Source organism: Thalassophryne amazonica, chromosome 6 (genome assembly GCF_902500255.1).
Source record: "Thalassophryne amazonica chromosome 6, fThaAma1.1, whole genome shotgun sequence".
NCBI lineage: Eukaryota > Metazoa > Chordata > Actinopteri > Batrachoidiformes > Batrachoididae > Thalassophryne > Thalassophryne amazonica.
In genome coordinates, this window is record NC_047108.1 from 42,870,068 (window position 1) to 42,887,921 (window position 17,854).

At 38.1% G+C, this 17,854-nt stretch overlaps 1 protein-coding gene across 2 annotated transcripts in view; it reads right to left on the reverse strand.

Annotated features, from left to right (window-relative positions):
* Positions 1 to 1,323: 1,323 nt before the first annotated feature.
* The window catches only part of tbc1d22b (TBC1 domain family, member 22B), a 30,878-nt gene continuing 14,347 nt past the window's right edge, over positions 1,324 to 17,854 (reverse strand). Inside the window, exons 5-14 of one of the 2 annotated variants that reach the window (XM_034172082.1) lie at positions 17,281 to 17,448; positions 14,617 to 14,687; positions 14,195 to 14,323; positions 14,050 to 14,115; positions 9,348 to 9,462; positions 9,014 to 9,120; positions 8,864 to 8,939; positions 6,776 to 6,903; positions 3,354 to 3,449; positions 1,324 to 2,489 (exon numbers count right to left, since the gene is read on the reverse strand). In XM_034172082.1, coding sequence (XP_034027973.1) covers positions 2,361 to 2,489; positions 3,354 to 3,449; positions 6,776 to 6,903; positions 8,864 to 8,939; positions 9,014 to 9,120; positions 9,348 to 9,462; positions 14,050 to 14,115; positions 14,195 to 14,323; positions 14,617 to 14,687; positions 17,281 to 17,448 — 1,085 coding nt within the window. In that variant the 3' untranslated portion in view covers positions 1,324 to 2,360. The remainder of the gene's footprint in view (positions 2,490 to 3,353; positions 3,450 to 6,775; positions 6,904 to 8,863; positions 8,940 to 9,013; positions 9,121 to 9,347; positions 9,463 to 14,049; positions 14,116 to 14,194; positions 14,324 to 14,616; positions 14,688 to 17,280; positions 17,449 to 17,854) is intronic. The other variant, XM_034172083.1, reaches the window with a different exon arrangement.

The window sequence follows — 17,854 nt, forward strand, 5'->3', positions numbered from 1 at the left end:
CGGCTCATAAGGGAAAGAGGCTGACAGATGTACAAAGTGCAAAGCGGAGACAACGTGGTCTGAAAAAGTATTAGTGTTACACAAATCAATCAACTCAATCAACTTTTTTTTTATATAGCGCCAAATCACAACAAACAGTTGCCCCAAGGCGCTTTATATTGTAAGGCAAGGCCATACAACAATCATGAAAAACCCCAACGGTCAAAACGACCCCCTGTGAGCAAGCACTTGGCAACAGTGGGAAGGAAAAACTCCCTCTTAACAGGAAGAAACCTCCAGCAGAACCAGGCTCAGGGAGGGGCAGTCTTCTGCTGAGACTGGTTGGGGCTGAGGGAAAGAACCAGGAAAAAGACATGCTGTGGAGGGGGGCAGAGATCGATCACTAATGATTAAATGCGGAGTGATGCATACAGAGCAAAAGAGAAAGAAACAGTGCATCATGGGAACCCCCCCACAGTCTACGTCTAAAGCAGCATAACCAAGGGATAGTCCAGGGTCACCCGATCCAGCCCTAACTATAAGCCTTAGCGAAAAGGAAAGTTTTAAGCCTAATCTTAAAAGTAGAGAGGGTATCTGTCTCCCTGATCTGAATTGGGAGCTGGTTCCACAGGAGAGGAGCCTGAAAGCTGAAGGCTCTGCCTCCCATTCTACTCTTACAAACCCTAGGAACTACAAGTAAGCCTGCAGTCTGAGAGCGAAGCGCTCTATTAGGGTGATATGGTACTACGAGGTCCCTGAGATAAGATGGGACCTGATTATTCAAAACCTTATAAGTAAGAAGAAGAATTTTAAATTCTATTCTAGAATTAACAGGAAGCCAATGAAGAGAGGCCAACACGGGTGAGATATGCTCTCTCCTGCTAGTCCCCGTCAGTACTCTAGCTGCAGCATTTTGAATTAACTGAAGGCTTTTTAGGGAACTTTTAGGACAACCTGATAATAAAGAATTACAATAGTCCAGCCTAGAGGAAATAAATGCATGAATTAGTTTTTCAGCATCACTCTGAGACAAGACCTTTCTGATTATAGAGATATTGCGTAAATGCAAAAAGGCAGTCCTACATATTTGTTTAATATGCGCTTTGAATGACATATCCTGATCAAAAATGACTCCAAGATTTCTCACAGTATTAATCATTGCTGATCAGCAGAAACTAAGTTATTTTTATTTGACCATTTAATATAAGTTTATCAAGCAGAAGTACCGTACTCCTTAAAATAAATTATCTTGATTTGCTTCTTTCTTCTGCTTTATATCACTACAGACAGAAAATTTGTGTTTTTGATTGTTCAGCAAACAAAAGATTGTTTAAACATGTCGCCTTCACTTCTGAAATTATAATGGCAATTTATTCACCATTTTCTGGAATATTCAAGGTATTAGTAACTGGGCAGGAAGGTCGTGCAGCACAAGAGAAAACATTAAGATTATTTGATTAAATGTCTGATAGTGATAAAAGCTCTAAAGCTGAGGGGTCGTCTCTGATCCTGTGGATCAGCTCAGCAACATTTGGGGCTGAAGATTTTTGTTACCACAGACAAGTTTTTTTTTTTTTTTTTTGTCAAAACCACACAGTATGTGTGTGTGTGTGTGTGTGTGCACGTCTTTTATTTTAAGTGGGAAACCTGAACTGGGTCTTAATGGTGACAGTTTAAAAGTGTAATACTAAACTGAAAATTAAGACTTTAGGTTTCACAGCAGAACATAACAAAACACTGTAGACACCAGATTCACACTTGAAAGTTTTTTTCCCTTTAAAATAACTATAACAAATCTGCAAAAATATATGTACACGTATAGTCTCTCTCAACCATTTTTGACAAAAAAAGATGATCTCACAAACATTCATCACCCCTTTATACAACATGACATTCAATGCTGCATGATTGACAAGTATATAAATAAAACAAGTCCCCGGTGTGGCTGTTTATACTTGAAGAGTCCGCTAACACAGTACAGTCCACTGACCGTAACTGTCCATTTTGATTGAGTCCTGTGGTTGCACAGAAGACACAAACTGTCTCAGATTACACTGTAACAGGTGAATGTTTTTTGGACTTGTCACAAGGTTTGGAGGCTTTACTCAGGTACTCTTCTGGAACTTCACACAGCAAACGCAAAGTTTTCTCAAGGTAAAACTGGACAAAACTAGAGAGCTGCAGTTAAATTTCTTCTTTGAAGTCTACAATGTGTACGGTATCTTTGGGCAGACACCGCTATTTAGTCTTTCCTGGTTACCTTAGAGGAAGAGGCTTTACTGTAGTCCAGAGAATCCCAAATACTGTGTCCATCCAGTCACAGTGGAGTTCGTCTTAAATGGTAAAAGTTCTGGCTTTTCTGTGTCGTGTTAGCATAAAGCCTATCTCTTGTAGTGGCTGGGTGCATCTGCAAAAGTATATTTCAATCGATAAGCTTCAGCCAAGAGAAGACCCACCTCTTCATTACCCCAGTGGATTGTAGGAAGGTTCTGTAGTAGCATGAGAAGACTCTACAGAGTAGACAAAATATCCATCAGCACAGTTTAAGAAGGCATTATGTACACTATCACAGTACATATAATCACTGACATAAAATACACACAAAATGTGAGTTATTTTGTTAAATTGAGCTTTGAGAGACAGCAACATGTACTATATATGTGTGTGTGTGTGTGTGCGCGTGTGTGTTATTATGACACCTAAAATGGATCCTTCTCTTTTGATTGGAGGAATGTATGTCACATGACAATGTTATTTTATCCCACTGTGTAGACAAATAGTCCACTGTATGACTGACACCATTTTTCGTGGACTTTTGTCCTACATGTTTCGCTCTATTGAATGACTTCACTACCTTTTCGTAAAAATGTGTCCATAATACGAGGAAGCTAAATCCAGATTGCCATAAGCCTATTAGAAGCTTACATAGTGTGTATGGGGACATCTTTAGTGTACATCGAAGTGCTTCAGATGAAGAATTGGACAAGTTCTTTTTTCCTGGATTTAGGAAAGCAGATGCATCCTTCCACACAGTCCGCTTTGGTCCTCAGTGGTACTCAATCTGCTCAACAGTGTATCAGTGGCTCGCCTGCCATCTCTGAAAAGTGTGGTTGTTGTCCGCTTCCTGTTCTGAGATGAAACCCCTGTCTACTTTTAAGTAAAATATCAAATGGCACGGATCTCTTTAGGTGTCATATAAAACAAATAATGAATGTTTTCCATTAGTGCAATGGAAAGAATATTGTCTTTGTTGAAAACTGGAATGTTCCATTTTTCAACTCGGCAAGCATTCTTACCATTGCTCTCATAAACAGTAATTATTTGTATATTTGCAGCTTCAGCTGTTTTCACTGAAAACTTGCCGATGACAATACCTGAAAGTCGACCATGGAGAGAATTTCTTTGCGCCACTCAATGAGGAAAGCAGCACAGACATACAGGTGGAAGTGAGAGAAGCCCTCTGCTTCAGCCTGGTGAAAAATGACAAGCATATGAACACTGAACTGGTCTTGTTACAGGAGGGTTGTAGTTTGGATCTCTGGCTCCCGCCTACTCTTCCACAGAGCTGCTACATGCATTATACACTGATGGAAGGAAATCCTTCCTGATGAAATACATTAATTAACAAATGAGTCAATCTCTGGACTGAAGAGTGCAACAGCCCTGGTTACACATCTGTGTACGACTGTGTGTGTGTGTGTGTGTGTGTGTGTGTGTGTGTGTGTGTGTGTGTGTGAGAGAGAGAGAGAGAATGGGTGAATGTCAGCCATTGCTTGTAAAGCGCTTTTTCAGTTTGCCTCAAATCCTGTTTTGACTACAACAACGCTGTATTCTGGCAAGATCTTGACCAACATGTGGAGGGTATTCCATGTCTGCCCATTCCCTTAGTACATCATCACTACTATGGACAGTGAACACAGTACCAGACTCCAGACAGTACAGTGCAGAAATCTGGAGTAAATCGTTTTCAGACTATAAGCATATATTGGTATCTCATTTCCCCCAGGAATTGATAATTATATATATATATATATATATATATATATATATATTCACTTCTGTATCCACAGAGTAGCTTTTTCCAAGTGTAAGAGCCATTTTCATCTGTGCTACTCAGGCAACAGCTTCATGGTGTGCAAAAAGAGTGGTGAGTAATCAACAAAGTGGAGCCAATTATAGTGAGGCATTATAAAACTACGTCATTTCACCAAATGGACGAGCCCTTTCATGAAGATTAACAGACATAATAGATTAATCTGGATAGGCAAGTTGTATTTTTTAGGATTAATTTTATTACTAGCGTCTTGTCCGGGAGGATCCACGGGCTTTAGCTTGGGTAGTGTTTATAAAATAGGTAGCTGAGATTTTTCAAAGGTGGCAATAAATTATGCAAAGTTTCTATAATGAGTTGGAATGGCTTGAGTCCAGAATGTTTCTAGAACCTTAGACCTCAACAGTGTTTAGAAGAAAAACTCAACCCTTTTACTTTGTGTTAATGACACAATATTTTAATGTTAATTTACTGGCTTAATGTATTTATTAATTGTTTAGGTTCTTATCATAAACACTATTATTATTATCAGTATTATTTCATTATTACTTCCATATTGTTATTCTATTTTTAAATGGACCACAATGGAAATAAGTGTTTTCACATTCTTGTGTCATCCATGTGTTTTAACATATTCACAATTATATTATGTACTTACATTGAACTTACTAAATAAAATCATGCACACACACACACACACTTAATATACAGATAATTTACCGCCACCTGCTGGAATAGAGTGTGAGTCCAGAATTTATTTATCAACATTGATTGTTCAGTGTTGTTAGCCGATATCTGTAGTTTCTCCAAAATATATTAGTTCTACCAATGTTCCATTTTGGTGGCACTCAACCTTGACCCAAAATACATAAGCATACCAAATAATAAATGTCAGCTCACCCCAGTTTGTCTGTGCTTAAAGTTATATTCATGCACACACGCAGGCAGAGCTCTTTGCTTTTTCTGCATTATGCCGCAAGGAGGTACTTTTAGTTTTTTCCCCACAAACAGAGACGGTGGAGGAAGACATCAAACGCGCTACAGTTTTCACTCATAGTAATGGCAACATGGCACTTAACTAAACTGACTAAACCAACTGAACAAAAACACAATAAAGCAACAACACTAACAATGCAGTTAAACTAAAATGAACCACAGTAACATTTAAAACCCCCAAACCCAGAACTCCCATGGTGCACTGCAGCACAACATCCATTGTTCATTGTTGTTAGCCAATATCGCTAATTTCTCCAAAATATTTGTCCTATCAACTTTCCATTTTCGCAGCATTCATCCTGGACCCAAAATACACAAGCATACCAAATGTCAGCTCTCCTTAGTTTCTCCATGATCAAAGCCACAACCACACCCACACACATGCACACAGAGGCCACTTGGCTATTATAATACAGACTGATCAACTACAGTGCTCTTGGTCAATCCATAATGTTAATAAATTTCAAACCTGAATATTTAAGAAAGTAAAAGTGAGGTTTCAAGTATCTATGTGTGGAATGTATGTGGAAGCGAGTTGGGACTGTTTAAGTGTTGACTTTCCTCTTTAATTTCAAGGGCTCAATAAAAAATACTGCATTAAACAATATGGAATTGCAGCCAATTTTACATAGAGTCCCACTATTTTCAGATGCTGTCAGTAATTATTATTGTAAACACAAATCATCACTTTTTATGCCAGTGTTCTTTAGGAAAGTCAGAGGAGATATACAAGTGTCCCAAAAAATATGCAACATTTTATCAGCAAAGAAAATGGTCAAAGCATAATTCTAGGAAATAAATTTATGGCTGGATAGAAAGTTGAAAGGTTAAAGTTTTTCATACCAATGTCAATATTGGCCCTGCATTTTGTCAGTCTAGCATAAAGTCGTTGCACCTGTTTGACACTCTTGGTCTGGTGCCAAAAATAATTTTTGTTCGCTGTAGTGTGGTTAATCTTGGCATTTTCCTGAGTCTTGCTTGGCATCAACATAAACTTCAGGATCTCTGCAAGTAAAAAAGAAACATAAGTGATTAAGTTTGTAGCATTTAAGGGTCAAACCGAGTGTTTTAAATGTTGTATATTTTTTTGGGACACCCTATATATATGGACATTACCAAGTCATTAATAGAAACAGTATGGTATCGTATGGTAAATCTGTCTGACATTTTCATGCAAGAAGGAGACCAGTGAAGAAAGCCACCCACACACCCATAACAACTCTGTAGCATTTATAGGCTTCTGTGGCTGTGATTGGACCTGCATTAAAAGTACTTATTAGTTTGTCCAATTACTTATGGGCTGTCAAAATGGAGGCACTATGTATAGAAACAAGTATAATTCTTAAATTTTAATGAAATATTTTTGGTTAACACTTTGAATTAAAGCTAGAAATCTGCACAACATCTTGATTGTTTCATTTCAACTCCACAGATGTACGGATATAAAATTACAAAAATCTCACCACTGTCCAAATACCTCTTGTCCTAACTGTATATTACACATTAAGTTTACACATTTCTAAGTTTAAAAAACAAGTACGACACCACACAATTTAACAGTACAGCTGAGTATTACAGTATCATATTAGTAACTTTGGATACTTTTTGGATATATTTTAACTTTTGAATTACATTTTGAGTCTGCCAGTGAGGTGTTGGTCGAACCCCTGAAATTCAAATTTTGTGGTGGTCCTGCATTTGAATATATTAAATTGTAAAGGTCTGATGATGATCTCTGCACTGTTCTACCTGATAAGTGTCCCACAGACGGATTGTGCACCGAAGTGGGAGTTCTCTCATCAACAGATTGTTCATCCACCGGAAAGCAAACTGCAGGTACTCCACTTCATACTTCTTGAAATGATTGTGGATGTCCTCTGCAGATAGTTTTACACACAAATACATAGACAGCAAACAAACAAGAGGTTTCATGTTTCCAAATCAAATCTGAAATCAGGTTTATCATGTCCTATATGTGTGGCTTTTAGTTAAAACAAGAGCAGTGAGGGACAAAGAGATTGGTGGCGCTACATAATTACTGTCTTACAATTCAACTGCAGTTCAACCACAAAACATTTGCAGTATTTCATGTCCGTGCAACAGCAACAGTGTCCCCTAGTGACAACAAATCGTAGAAGTACTCACAGTTTCTGCATGATCTTTCAATTGCCAAAAATCAAAAATAAATAAATGAATTCAAAACCAAATAAATGATGCATGTGGGTTATTATATATTTGAGTCTGTATGAGTTATAATTTCCAAAGCCACAAAAACAAACAAACCAAGGTGAACTGGAGCACCACGCTCATAGAGCGCAAACCTCCGCCAACAGTAGTTTCCAATTCCACAAATTTTTACCTTGGAAAAATTTTCAAGGTCAAAGTCCTGTTAGAAGTGGCTTTTCATAAGCTAAATTAGATGTGATAAAATGTCAGGATTCAGGAGTATGTATTTAGTTCATGCACTTGAATCTAAGTTTTTTGTGGTGTTAGGTTTTTTTTCTTTCAAATTTTCAGTGTCTGAATTCTTTTTCAGATAATTTTCAGAGAACATTGGCCATGCACAATTTGTCATTGCTCTTTGGCACTTGGTTTATGACTGATAATTGGAAGATAGACAAACAGGCATAAAATTGGAACCTCCATCCAATTTTGGTGGTGTAGGTAAATCCATAATAGAAAAATATAATACAACATATAGATCAAAAGGGCTTTTCAATGTTAAAAATAATCAAATATCTGCTTAATCCGCAATATGGATCAAATGCGGAACAGTCTATTCATTGAGAGTGGCAGTTTGCACCTCACTGACACAAATGAGAGTGATTGAGGCATTTCTGAATGAGATATAATGCAAAATGTACATCAAATGGGCTTTTCAATATTAAATTCAAATGACAGCAAAATCCACAGTCCGGATCAGATCCAGATCAAACTTTGTTAAGTGATAGTGAGTGCCAGTCTGCACCTCACTTTCAAATATGAGTGTGATTGAGGCATGTTTGATTAAGATATAATGTAAAATATTAATTAAATGGGGTTTTCAATATTAAATTCAAATTTCCACAAAATCTGGAATCCAGATCTCTAGCTTACACTCTGTATAAATTATTTTCTTTGTTCAAGTTGACTGATCTGACGGAGTGGGGATTCCCAGCTCCCAGGGCTCATTTACATGAATTTGCATAATTAAATAGGGGCGTGGAAAGAGAGGGGCTTGGTACGTGTGAGCTCAAGTCCAGGTTGACTGGGATGTAAAATGGAAGGTGCTTGGATCCATGTGTACGCACACTCTGATACATCTGGATATTTTTGTGCTTACACCACTTTCTGGGTTTTAGCATATGCCATGTTTCAGTAAGAAAGCTATGCAAGTCTTTGTACATGAGGCCCCAGATCCAGATCAAACTTTGTCAGTAGATAAAGGATACCATCCTACAGAACCATCAAACATGAAAGAAATTCAATCTTTTTTGACAGCGTTATGAATTTCTAAAAATTCATTCAATGTTAAAGGATAGGGATTTTCCCATTTTCCAAGATTTTTCCTGAGTTTGACCTTTCATCTTGAAAATTTAATCAGTTCTTGCCTATCAGGATACGAATCCTCTGTAAAAATTTCATAACGATATATGAAAAATTGTGGGTTACAGGCTGTTCACAAACAGACAAACAAACAAATCTTCGTTGGCGGAGGTAACAAATATCTACTCCCCCAGAGCCAGCAAGAGTCAACAAGTCTAAAAACGGGTATGAGCAAAACTGAAACTGAAACCTCAGTGCCACATAGAACACTTAATACAAGATGATAGCTGTTGTTGTTTCAGGCCCACTTACCATCTATCCTGCTGATCAGCTCCTCTAACGCTTTCACTTTATTCTGGATTCCAGGCTGAGCAAAGGTGTAGTTGTCCTGAAGGACATCAAATTCAGCACTTTGGACTTATTCACAGTTAAAAACAACAATAAAAAGTGAGGTAACCAGACCTGTATTCCGTCCAGCAGCTTGCTCATACACCAGAAGCTGTCAGCCTCGATGTTTCTCTGGGTATCCAGGGGCAGAGTGGCCACCTCAAAGTTCTCCACATCCTCCACTTGAAATACAAACAACATCCAAACACCAAGTTACCGGGTTTAGGGAAAGTTTCCGATCTTGAAATTAGCTGATGAAATCAACATGACATCACATAACTGTATTATATCTTTTAAAAAATGTTAGTTCAGAAGAAGTTAAAATAAGAAATAAAGCCAACATAACATTGGTCCATCATGTTAATCCACTGCTCATTGTATAAGTACAATTTCCCAAAATATTACTCACCGACAAATTCTGAAAGGAAGACCACAAAAAAGGGGGTGACCAGGTCGTTTATTCCCTGAACGTAGCCGCTAGCTGGGTGGCGGATAGCCCAGATAAACAGAATACGTTCAAATACCTGAGGACAAGGCAACAACTGCAAGTCTTCCAACTGTTTATCTGGAGCTCATCATACTGTTAACATTTACACATCAATCTCAAATGAAAAGATATTACACTCTTTTGTAGCCAACTGTGGGTCACCAGGTGTTTGTCAACAAAAACACCCCCTACACACTGAGGTAGCAAATCCTAAACTAAATTAACTTTCACTGTACTGTGTCAAAGTGCTGACTAGTTTTAGTGCTTCATGCTTTTAACAGAAAGAAGCTCATCTCCCAGTCTCTGTATCACAGACCCTGAGGCCATGTCCTTGACCATGAGGTCATGTCCATGACCATGAGATGAGTACAATGGCTTACCGGGACTATTACAGAAACAAACTAGAGCACTGTGCACAGAATTATGCATGTGGGTTATTATATATTTGGGTCTGTATGAGTTATAATTTCCAAAGCCACAAAAACAAACAAACCAAGGTGAACTAGAGCACGACGCTCATAGAGCGCAAACCTCTGCCAAAACTAGTTTCTGATTCCACAAATTTTTACAACCCCATTTTCATTGAAGTTGGGACATTGTGTAAAATGTAAATTAAAAACGGATTACAATGATTTGAAAATCCTCTTCAAACTATATTCAATTGAATACACCACAAATACAAGATATTTAATGTTCAAACTAATAAATGTTATTGTTTTCGTGCAAATATTTGCTCACTTTGAAATGGATGCCTGCAGCACATTTCAAAAAAGCTTGGACAGTGGTATGTTTACCACTGTGTTACATCACCTTTCCTTCTAACAACACCCAATAAGTGTTTGGGAACTGCGGACACTCATGATTGGGTATAAAAGGAGAAATGGATGCCTGTAACAGTTTCAAAAAACTTGGGACGGGGCAAAAAAAGACTTGGAAATTTGATGAATGCTCAAAGAACACCTGTTTGGAAACAGATGAGTGTCAGATTGGGTATAAAAGGAGCATCCCCAAAAGCCTCAGCCATTCATAAATAAAGATGGGGCGAAGATCGCCACTTTGTGAACAACTGTGTGAAAAAATAGTCCAACAGTTTAAGAACAATGTTTCTCAATGTTCAATTGCAAGGAATTTAGGGATTCCATCATCTATAGTCCATAATACGTATAATCAGAAGATGCAGAGAATCTGGAGAACTTTCTACACGTAAGCAGCAACCAACATTGAATGCCGTGACCTTCGATCCCTCAGGCGGCACTGCATTAAAAACTGGCATCATTGCGTAAAGGATGGTGTGGGCTCAGGAACACTTCAGAAAACCATTGTCAGTTAACACAGTTCTTTACATCTACAAGTGCAAGTTAAAACTCTACCTTGCAAAGCAAAAGCCAAACATCAACAACATCCAGAAACGCTGCTATCTTTCTGCTGTGGTCTGATGAGTCCACATTTCAGATTGTTTCTGGAAATCATGGACGTTGTATCTTCAGACAAAAGAGGAAAAAGACCATCCAGATAGTTACCAGCACAAAGTTCAAAAGTCAGCATCTGTGATGGTATGTGGGTGTGTTAGTGCCCATGGCATGGGCAACTTACACATCTATGATGGCACCATCAATGCTGAAAGGTACATCCAGGTTTTGGAGCAACAAATGTTGCCATCCAAGCAACGTCTTTTTCAGGGACGTCCCTGCTTATTTCAGTAAGACAATGCCAAGCCACATTCTGCACGTGTTACAACAGTGTGGCTTCATAGTAAAAGAGTGCGGGTACTAGACTGGCCTGCCTGCAGTCCAGACCTGTCACCCATTGAAAATGTGTGTCGCATTATGAAGCTCAAAATACGACAACGGAGACCCTGGACTGTTGAACAACTGAAGTCGTACATCAAAGCTTCAACAATTAGTGTCCTCAGTTCCCAAACGCTTCTTGAGTGTTGTTAGAAGGAAGGGTGATGTAACACAGTGGTAAACGTACCACTGTCCCAGCTTTTTTGAAACATGTTACAGGCATCCATTTCAGAATGAGTTTATCAACTTGAACATTAAATATCTTGTCTTTGTGGTGTATTCAATTAAATATAGGTTGAAGAGGTTTTGCAAGTCATTGTATTCTGTTTTTATTTACATTTTACACAACATCCCAACTACATTGGAATTGGGGTTGTACCTTGGAAAAAATTTTCAATGTCAAAGTCCTGTCAGAAGTGGCTTTTCATAAGCCAAACTGGATGTGATCAAATGTCAGAATTCATGCACTTGAATCAAAGTTTTTTGTGGTGTTGTCAGGTTTTTTTTTGTTAAACTTTTTCAGTATCTGAATTCTTTTTCAGATAATTTAACGAAGCAGCTCTGCGACCCGCTGCTTCACTGGTTCACTGCTTCCCTGATTTTCAGAAGCAGCAGGTCCACGATTTCTTCCTTAACCCCTCTCAAAGTCATTTAAAGATGTTAATCGTGAGTCGCCTTTGTGCTGATTAAAGTCACTAACAGGGAATCTTGTCTTGTTGTGGACAAGAAATGACAATCATCCTCCGTTCTGTTCCTGTTTTGTGGGACTAACTGCACAGCTCCAAACGCTTCGCAGCTTTCTGCCAAGTAAAGTTGGAAAGATAGGTTTCGGTCGGAATTCATAATGTCAGAGAGAATCGGCATTTTAAATCAAATGACAACTCTTTCCAACCGCTGTAATACAGACAACAACCTACAACCGGCCAAAAGTTACATTTATCTCATTAATACTTGAAAGGAAATGCTTTTGACAAAACTACACATTTTGTTAATTTCTATTTATGTCCAGAGATCTAGGATCCATCATGTACATCAAGGACAGTGTTGCCACAGTTACTTTGAAAAAGTAATCCACTGATTACTAATTACTCCTTATAGTCCATTGGCTGATGGGATCCCGTGGCCATAAAATGTCCCATAATTTTTCTTCATATCTTTAAACTAGACCATTAGACATATCAAAAACGGTTGGTTAGACTTTTGCTACCCCGCCAGCAAGCAAGAAAATTCCGTAATCAGCCACGCCCACTTTCAGCTTCTGTGGTTGTATTATTCAGTGGTAAGGGAAACATAAATTGCAATATCTCGAGATTTACAAGCCACATAGCAACCATATATACCTCAAAATGTTTGTATTTGAGACCTCTTATAACTGTGCATATTAATTATGCAAATTAGCATGAAAATTCAATATTTCTATCAGAATAGAGGGACACGTGTCTGCGCCCCCTTCTCTGTATATGCACATGCATGACTGGCCACTTTATTACTAGTTAGCTGAGGTATCCTTCTCTTTCTTGCAGGAACCTGCGTGATTTCAATGAAAGATGGAGGCAGGAACAAGTGGGGTGAAGTTGTTGCCGGCCAAGGTCGACAAAGTCGCAGTCGACAAGTGCATTATTTGCCAAAAGAAAACATGAGTTGCCACAAGCAGTGGTGAAACTGGGAGAAAACGCATCCGAGAAGCTGCAGATATTCGACTGGATCACGTTGCCAAACGTTTGACGTCCCTCAGGGACAGTGATAACAATTTCGTCTATCATATGACAAATAGCTGTTACAAGACTTATGCAATCTCGCGATATTGCAATTTATGTTTCCCTTACCACTGAATAATACAACTACAGAAGCCGAAAGTAGGCATGGCTGATTACATAATTTTCTCGCTTGCTGCCGGGGTAGCAAAAGTCTAACCAACCGTTTTTGATATGTCTAATGGTCTAGTTTAAAGATATGAAGAAAAATTTAGGGGACATTTTATGGCCAGGGGATCCCCTTCAGCCAATGGACTATTGAAAAAGTAATTTAGTTACTTTACTGATTATTCAATTTTAAAAGTAACCAAGTTAGATTACTACTTACTTCATTAGTTACTTTCAGCAGCTGCCGACAACACCCCCTGCCACATCAACATGAAAATGATAACCCATTTTGCCAATACGCATTTTATTGTGACCCTTTCTTGACTTCAATGAACATAAATACTTGTTTCATAAAAACTAAAATAAAGACATCTTGTTGACCTCATATTTAACTGTTGATAGCACTGTAAAGTAAAACTTTCAATTTCTAACCTCCATTGTTTATAACTGTAACTATTAAATTCTTTCTAACATTTTTCTAACATTTAAATTCTTTCTAAAGATTTTAGTTGTTGAAATTATTATTATAAGTAGCATTAGTAGTAGTAATAGTATGAAGAAGCCTTCAAAAGTGGACCTTTAATCTAGGTCTGTTGTGGGGAGTCACACCCCCCCGAGTTATGAATTTTAGAAAATTTGTTCAATGTTAAAGATAGAGACTTTTCCAATTTTTCAAGATTTTTCCCGACTTTGACCTATGTCCTTGAAAATTGAAACAGTTCTTGCCTATGAGGATATGAATCTTCAGTAAAAATTTCACAATGACATATGAAAAATTGTAGGCTCCAGGCTGCTCACAAACAGGCAGACAAACAAACGGGTGAAAACATCACCGCCTCCAACTTCATTGGCAAGGTAAAAAAAAAAAAAAAAAGCCTGTGTGGTCATGTTTAAACACCCACATTCACATGTGATGAACACCTGAGATAGCCACATTGTTTTAATTTCACTAATGTTCAGCATTTCATGCCTCACCTCTTGCACTGCTGGTTGCTGGAACAATGGAATGAGAGGGTTGGTCCTTGGAATATCAATGTGGATCTGAACAGAAGGCAAAGTGAGATGCCATTTAGGATAATAAAGCAACATGTGACAATGATCTAATGGCATAATTTATTACTTGTCTGTATGTGTCTTTATAGTGTTCATCTGTTCTAGAGTGATAATACTGGACTATGAAGCCAAAGTATTCTTCTCGCTTTCTCTTCAGCACCAACTCTCTACGCTCCTTGTTGGCCGGCAGGTAACCCTGTCAAGGAGCCGGGAGGAGAAAAAATAAAAAATAAATAAAAGGACAGAACGTACCAGACAGGAGATATTTGGTCGGAACAAAGACACAAGCTATTTGAGATAACAGAAAAATGAGAAAGCTTAATCCATTATGTCAGGTTTCTAGGAAAAAAAAGGAAATGGGCTACACAACAGATAAGATGGAACATGCACTCTGTAGCAGGTTTAGAAACAAAATGCAGAGTGTAACAGGTTTTGAAACTAAAAGACACAGAACCTAAAGAGAGCTGCTGCTTCTTTTTAGAAACTTACAGAGAGAAGTCTCCATGTGATTGGTCGGACCTCTCTTGGTATGCCCGACCAACTGTGCTTCCGGAGTTCCGCTGAAAGAACAAAGGAAGATATGAAGCACACACACCAGGGATGCCTCACACAGACATCATTGACAGTGTGCTGCCATGCGAGGAACGCAACTGCACACTAGCAAAAATGTGGGACTTCAGGACCTTGTTCAAGAGTATCTCAGTGACGTTCCTCTCTGACAGAGAATCAAACTGGGTTATTCCATATGAAATCAACCTTTTTTCAAATGTTCTTGCTTCATGGTCTCAGATTTGCGTCATTTTGACCTACTTTGTAGATTGTGGGTCAAATACAAAAAAATCCAAAATATTAGTTTTACATATTCCAATTAGTTTTTCTTCCAGAAGGGTTGGAAAAAGGTGGCAATGTATTTTTTTTTGGCATGGACGCCTTATCAACTCTGAAGGACTGTATCTCTAAAAGCAAGAGATAATGCCGTCATTTTTTCCTGGTGGTTTTCACTTGTACCTATTGTGCATTTAACATGGACAATAGGTACATGCTTATTTATAAATAATATTAATAAAAGTTTCCTTGGTTATGCAATTTTCAATTGGTGTATGTTCAAATGACAGTTAAAAAAAAAAACAGAATGTTTTCCGAGTCCCCTTCCTGATATACCTAGCATCTGTTGAAATAAAAGGCACATGGTTTTGAAAGTATCCTGTGAAGACATAATTTTAATGCAGAAATAAGTATCCTAAATGATTTATAATATGGCTCAAATAAATCTGACTGTCGAAATGGCCCTGAAAAAGGGCATTTTGAGGGTCAGACCTATATTTTCTCCATATTATAAATTTCATATTACAAGTTCCCATGTTATAAATTTATAAATATATAATTTTCATATTATAATATGGAGAAAACCTGGCTCAAAGTAGGTCTGATGCCCAAAATGTCATTTTCTGGGGCCCTTAAGGGTCCAGAAGGAAAGAGTTAGTTTAGATGAAAAATTAAATTTGATGAAATTTTGATGTGATCTACCTATGGGCCGAAAACCATTTTCAAACCAGCATTCCCTCCTGTTGAAATGGACTATTTATTGTGCCTCACTGTCAGTACGGCAAGACTAAGTGCTTGCACTTTACTGTAAAAGCTGCATATACACAATGTGCACAATCATGATAGCACTGATGGAATAACTCTGCAAACAATTCTAAAACACTCATACTTACAGACTGCAAATTTCCATATATGGAATATCAGAGCTGGAAGCTGTGAAAAGCAGCTTTATTTCTTGTTTCATCATTTGTGGAGATATAATAGTTGCGATCAATCCAGTAGTCCTGGGAACATCGATGATGGCAAGAATGTGCTCCACTAGTACCCAGCACACATGCTTCAGTCTGGATCATTGCAGATGCAAAGTCTAATTATGAAATCTGAGGTGATATTTTCAAAGGAAGGAATGCTGGTTTGATTGGTCCATAGGTAGATGATATCAGGATTTGATGAAATCCAGATTTTCATCCAAATGAATCCTTTCCTTCCTGACCCTTAAGGACACCCACTCAGGCATTTTGGGGGTTGGTCCCACTTTGAACCAATTTTTTTTTCCATATTATAAAACATTTAGGATACTTATTTCTTCATTAAAAGCATACTTTCAAAACCACATTCATTTTATTTCAACAGAGGCAAGATATGATAAAAAAAACAACAACAACCTTTTTGGTCAACATCCTTAAACTGAAAGCCATATAATCAAGAAAATATTTGTTAGGTTTAAAATGGACAAAAGGTACACAGGTGAAAAAAAGCTGAAAAAATTATGGCCCTTCAAACTTGGTAAGAAAATAAGTAAGTCTCTTCGGCATCTCCCCTCTTCTTCTGTTTTTTTTTCTGTTTCCCATTTCTTTTCTTTGTGAGGAAATGCTTGTAAAATTGATAAAAACCTTGTAACTGTTAAATTGGACTAAACAGCAGTTCACCCCTCTGAGTTTGGTCTGCTTCAGGTGTTTTCCTGCAACCAAAAATCACCTTAAGGAGTTTTTCCTGACTACTGTCGCCTGTGTTGGGGGGAGGTAAGGTTAGAGTCCAGGGATGGGCAATGAGGGCTGAGACACTGCAGGTTTTCCTTGCAACCAGTCACCTCAGCAGGTGGGTTGCTGATGAGCTTCTCCCCTGAACATAAACACCTGATCACACTACATAAATATAAATAAATCAGAACTGAATTGACCTTGGATTGAACTTACTTACTAATGTCTGTCTCCAGTGTAACATGTTTTGTGTAAATTTGTGAGTTTCTGTCAATGCACGACAGTATAAAGATTACTTTCACAAATCAAGATGATTCAAATTATATCTTAAAATGTTTCATTTGTGTCTAGTAGCATCACATTTAATGATTTATTGCCATAATCCCCTATATTTCCATGCCAATGCGTTTTAGTTGCAAAATAGGCTATTTTACAGTTTCATGTGACTAACGTTTTTTTTTGTTTGTTTGTTTTAAGAAAAGGACATCTCAGAAGTACTTATAACATATCTGGTGCTTGTATCACCAACTAAACAATTCTTACACTCGTCTGCTGCACTATTAAGGACTTTTTCAGGATCAGCTGGAAACCTGCATGACACTGTTGTTGGAACTATTTGTTTTCTCACCTAAATCAGTGCTGGGACTAGCAAGCAGCTGTTTGAATTTGTCCAACCGGGTCTTCTCCCGCACCGTCATGGGTGGTGCGCCCGATACATTCTGGTCTGAGATGCGTGCCACCAGTGGGATGACGGGACGTGCTGGGAGTGATTGCTGCTTTTGCAGGGTACTGAGAACTGCAAGGGGCCGCAAATAAAAACTGAGAATATCAGACAAGTTTGGAATAAACACTCCATTAATCAGCTTCATTGAAGGTATGGGGTTTTAATGCTCATTTTCACAAGGTCAACAAAACCAGAAAAAGGCATTACATGCCATCCATACCACGGTGTTCATGCTTTAAATTCACTTTTAACTTGATTAGAGTGAGTACTCTGGATCACTGATCAGATAACATGGTTAAATTACACCTCAGTTCACAGAGCATTGAGAGAAACATATTTAGGACATCTCTACAAGAGTGTATCTTGCCAGTCACAGGCTGGAAGGCCTGAGTCCCTGCTGACAGTCTGAAATTAGCTCCACAGATGATAAGATGCTCAGTGGTTATTAATGCAGAAGGAACCTAGCAGCATATTTCCC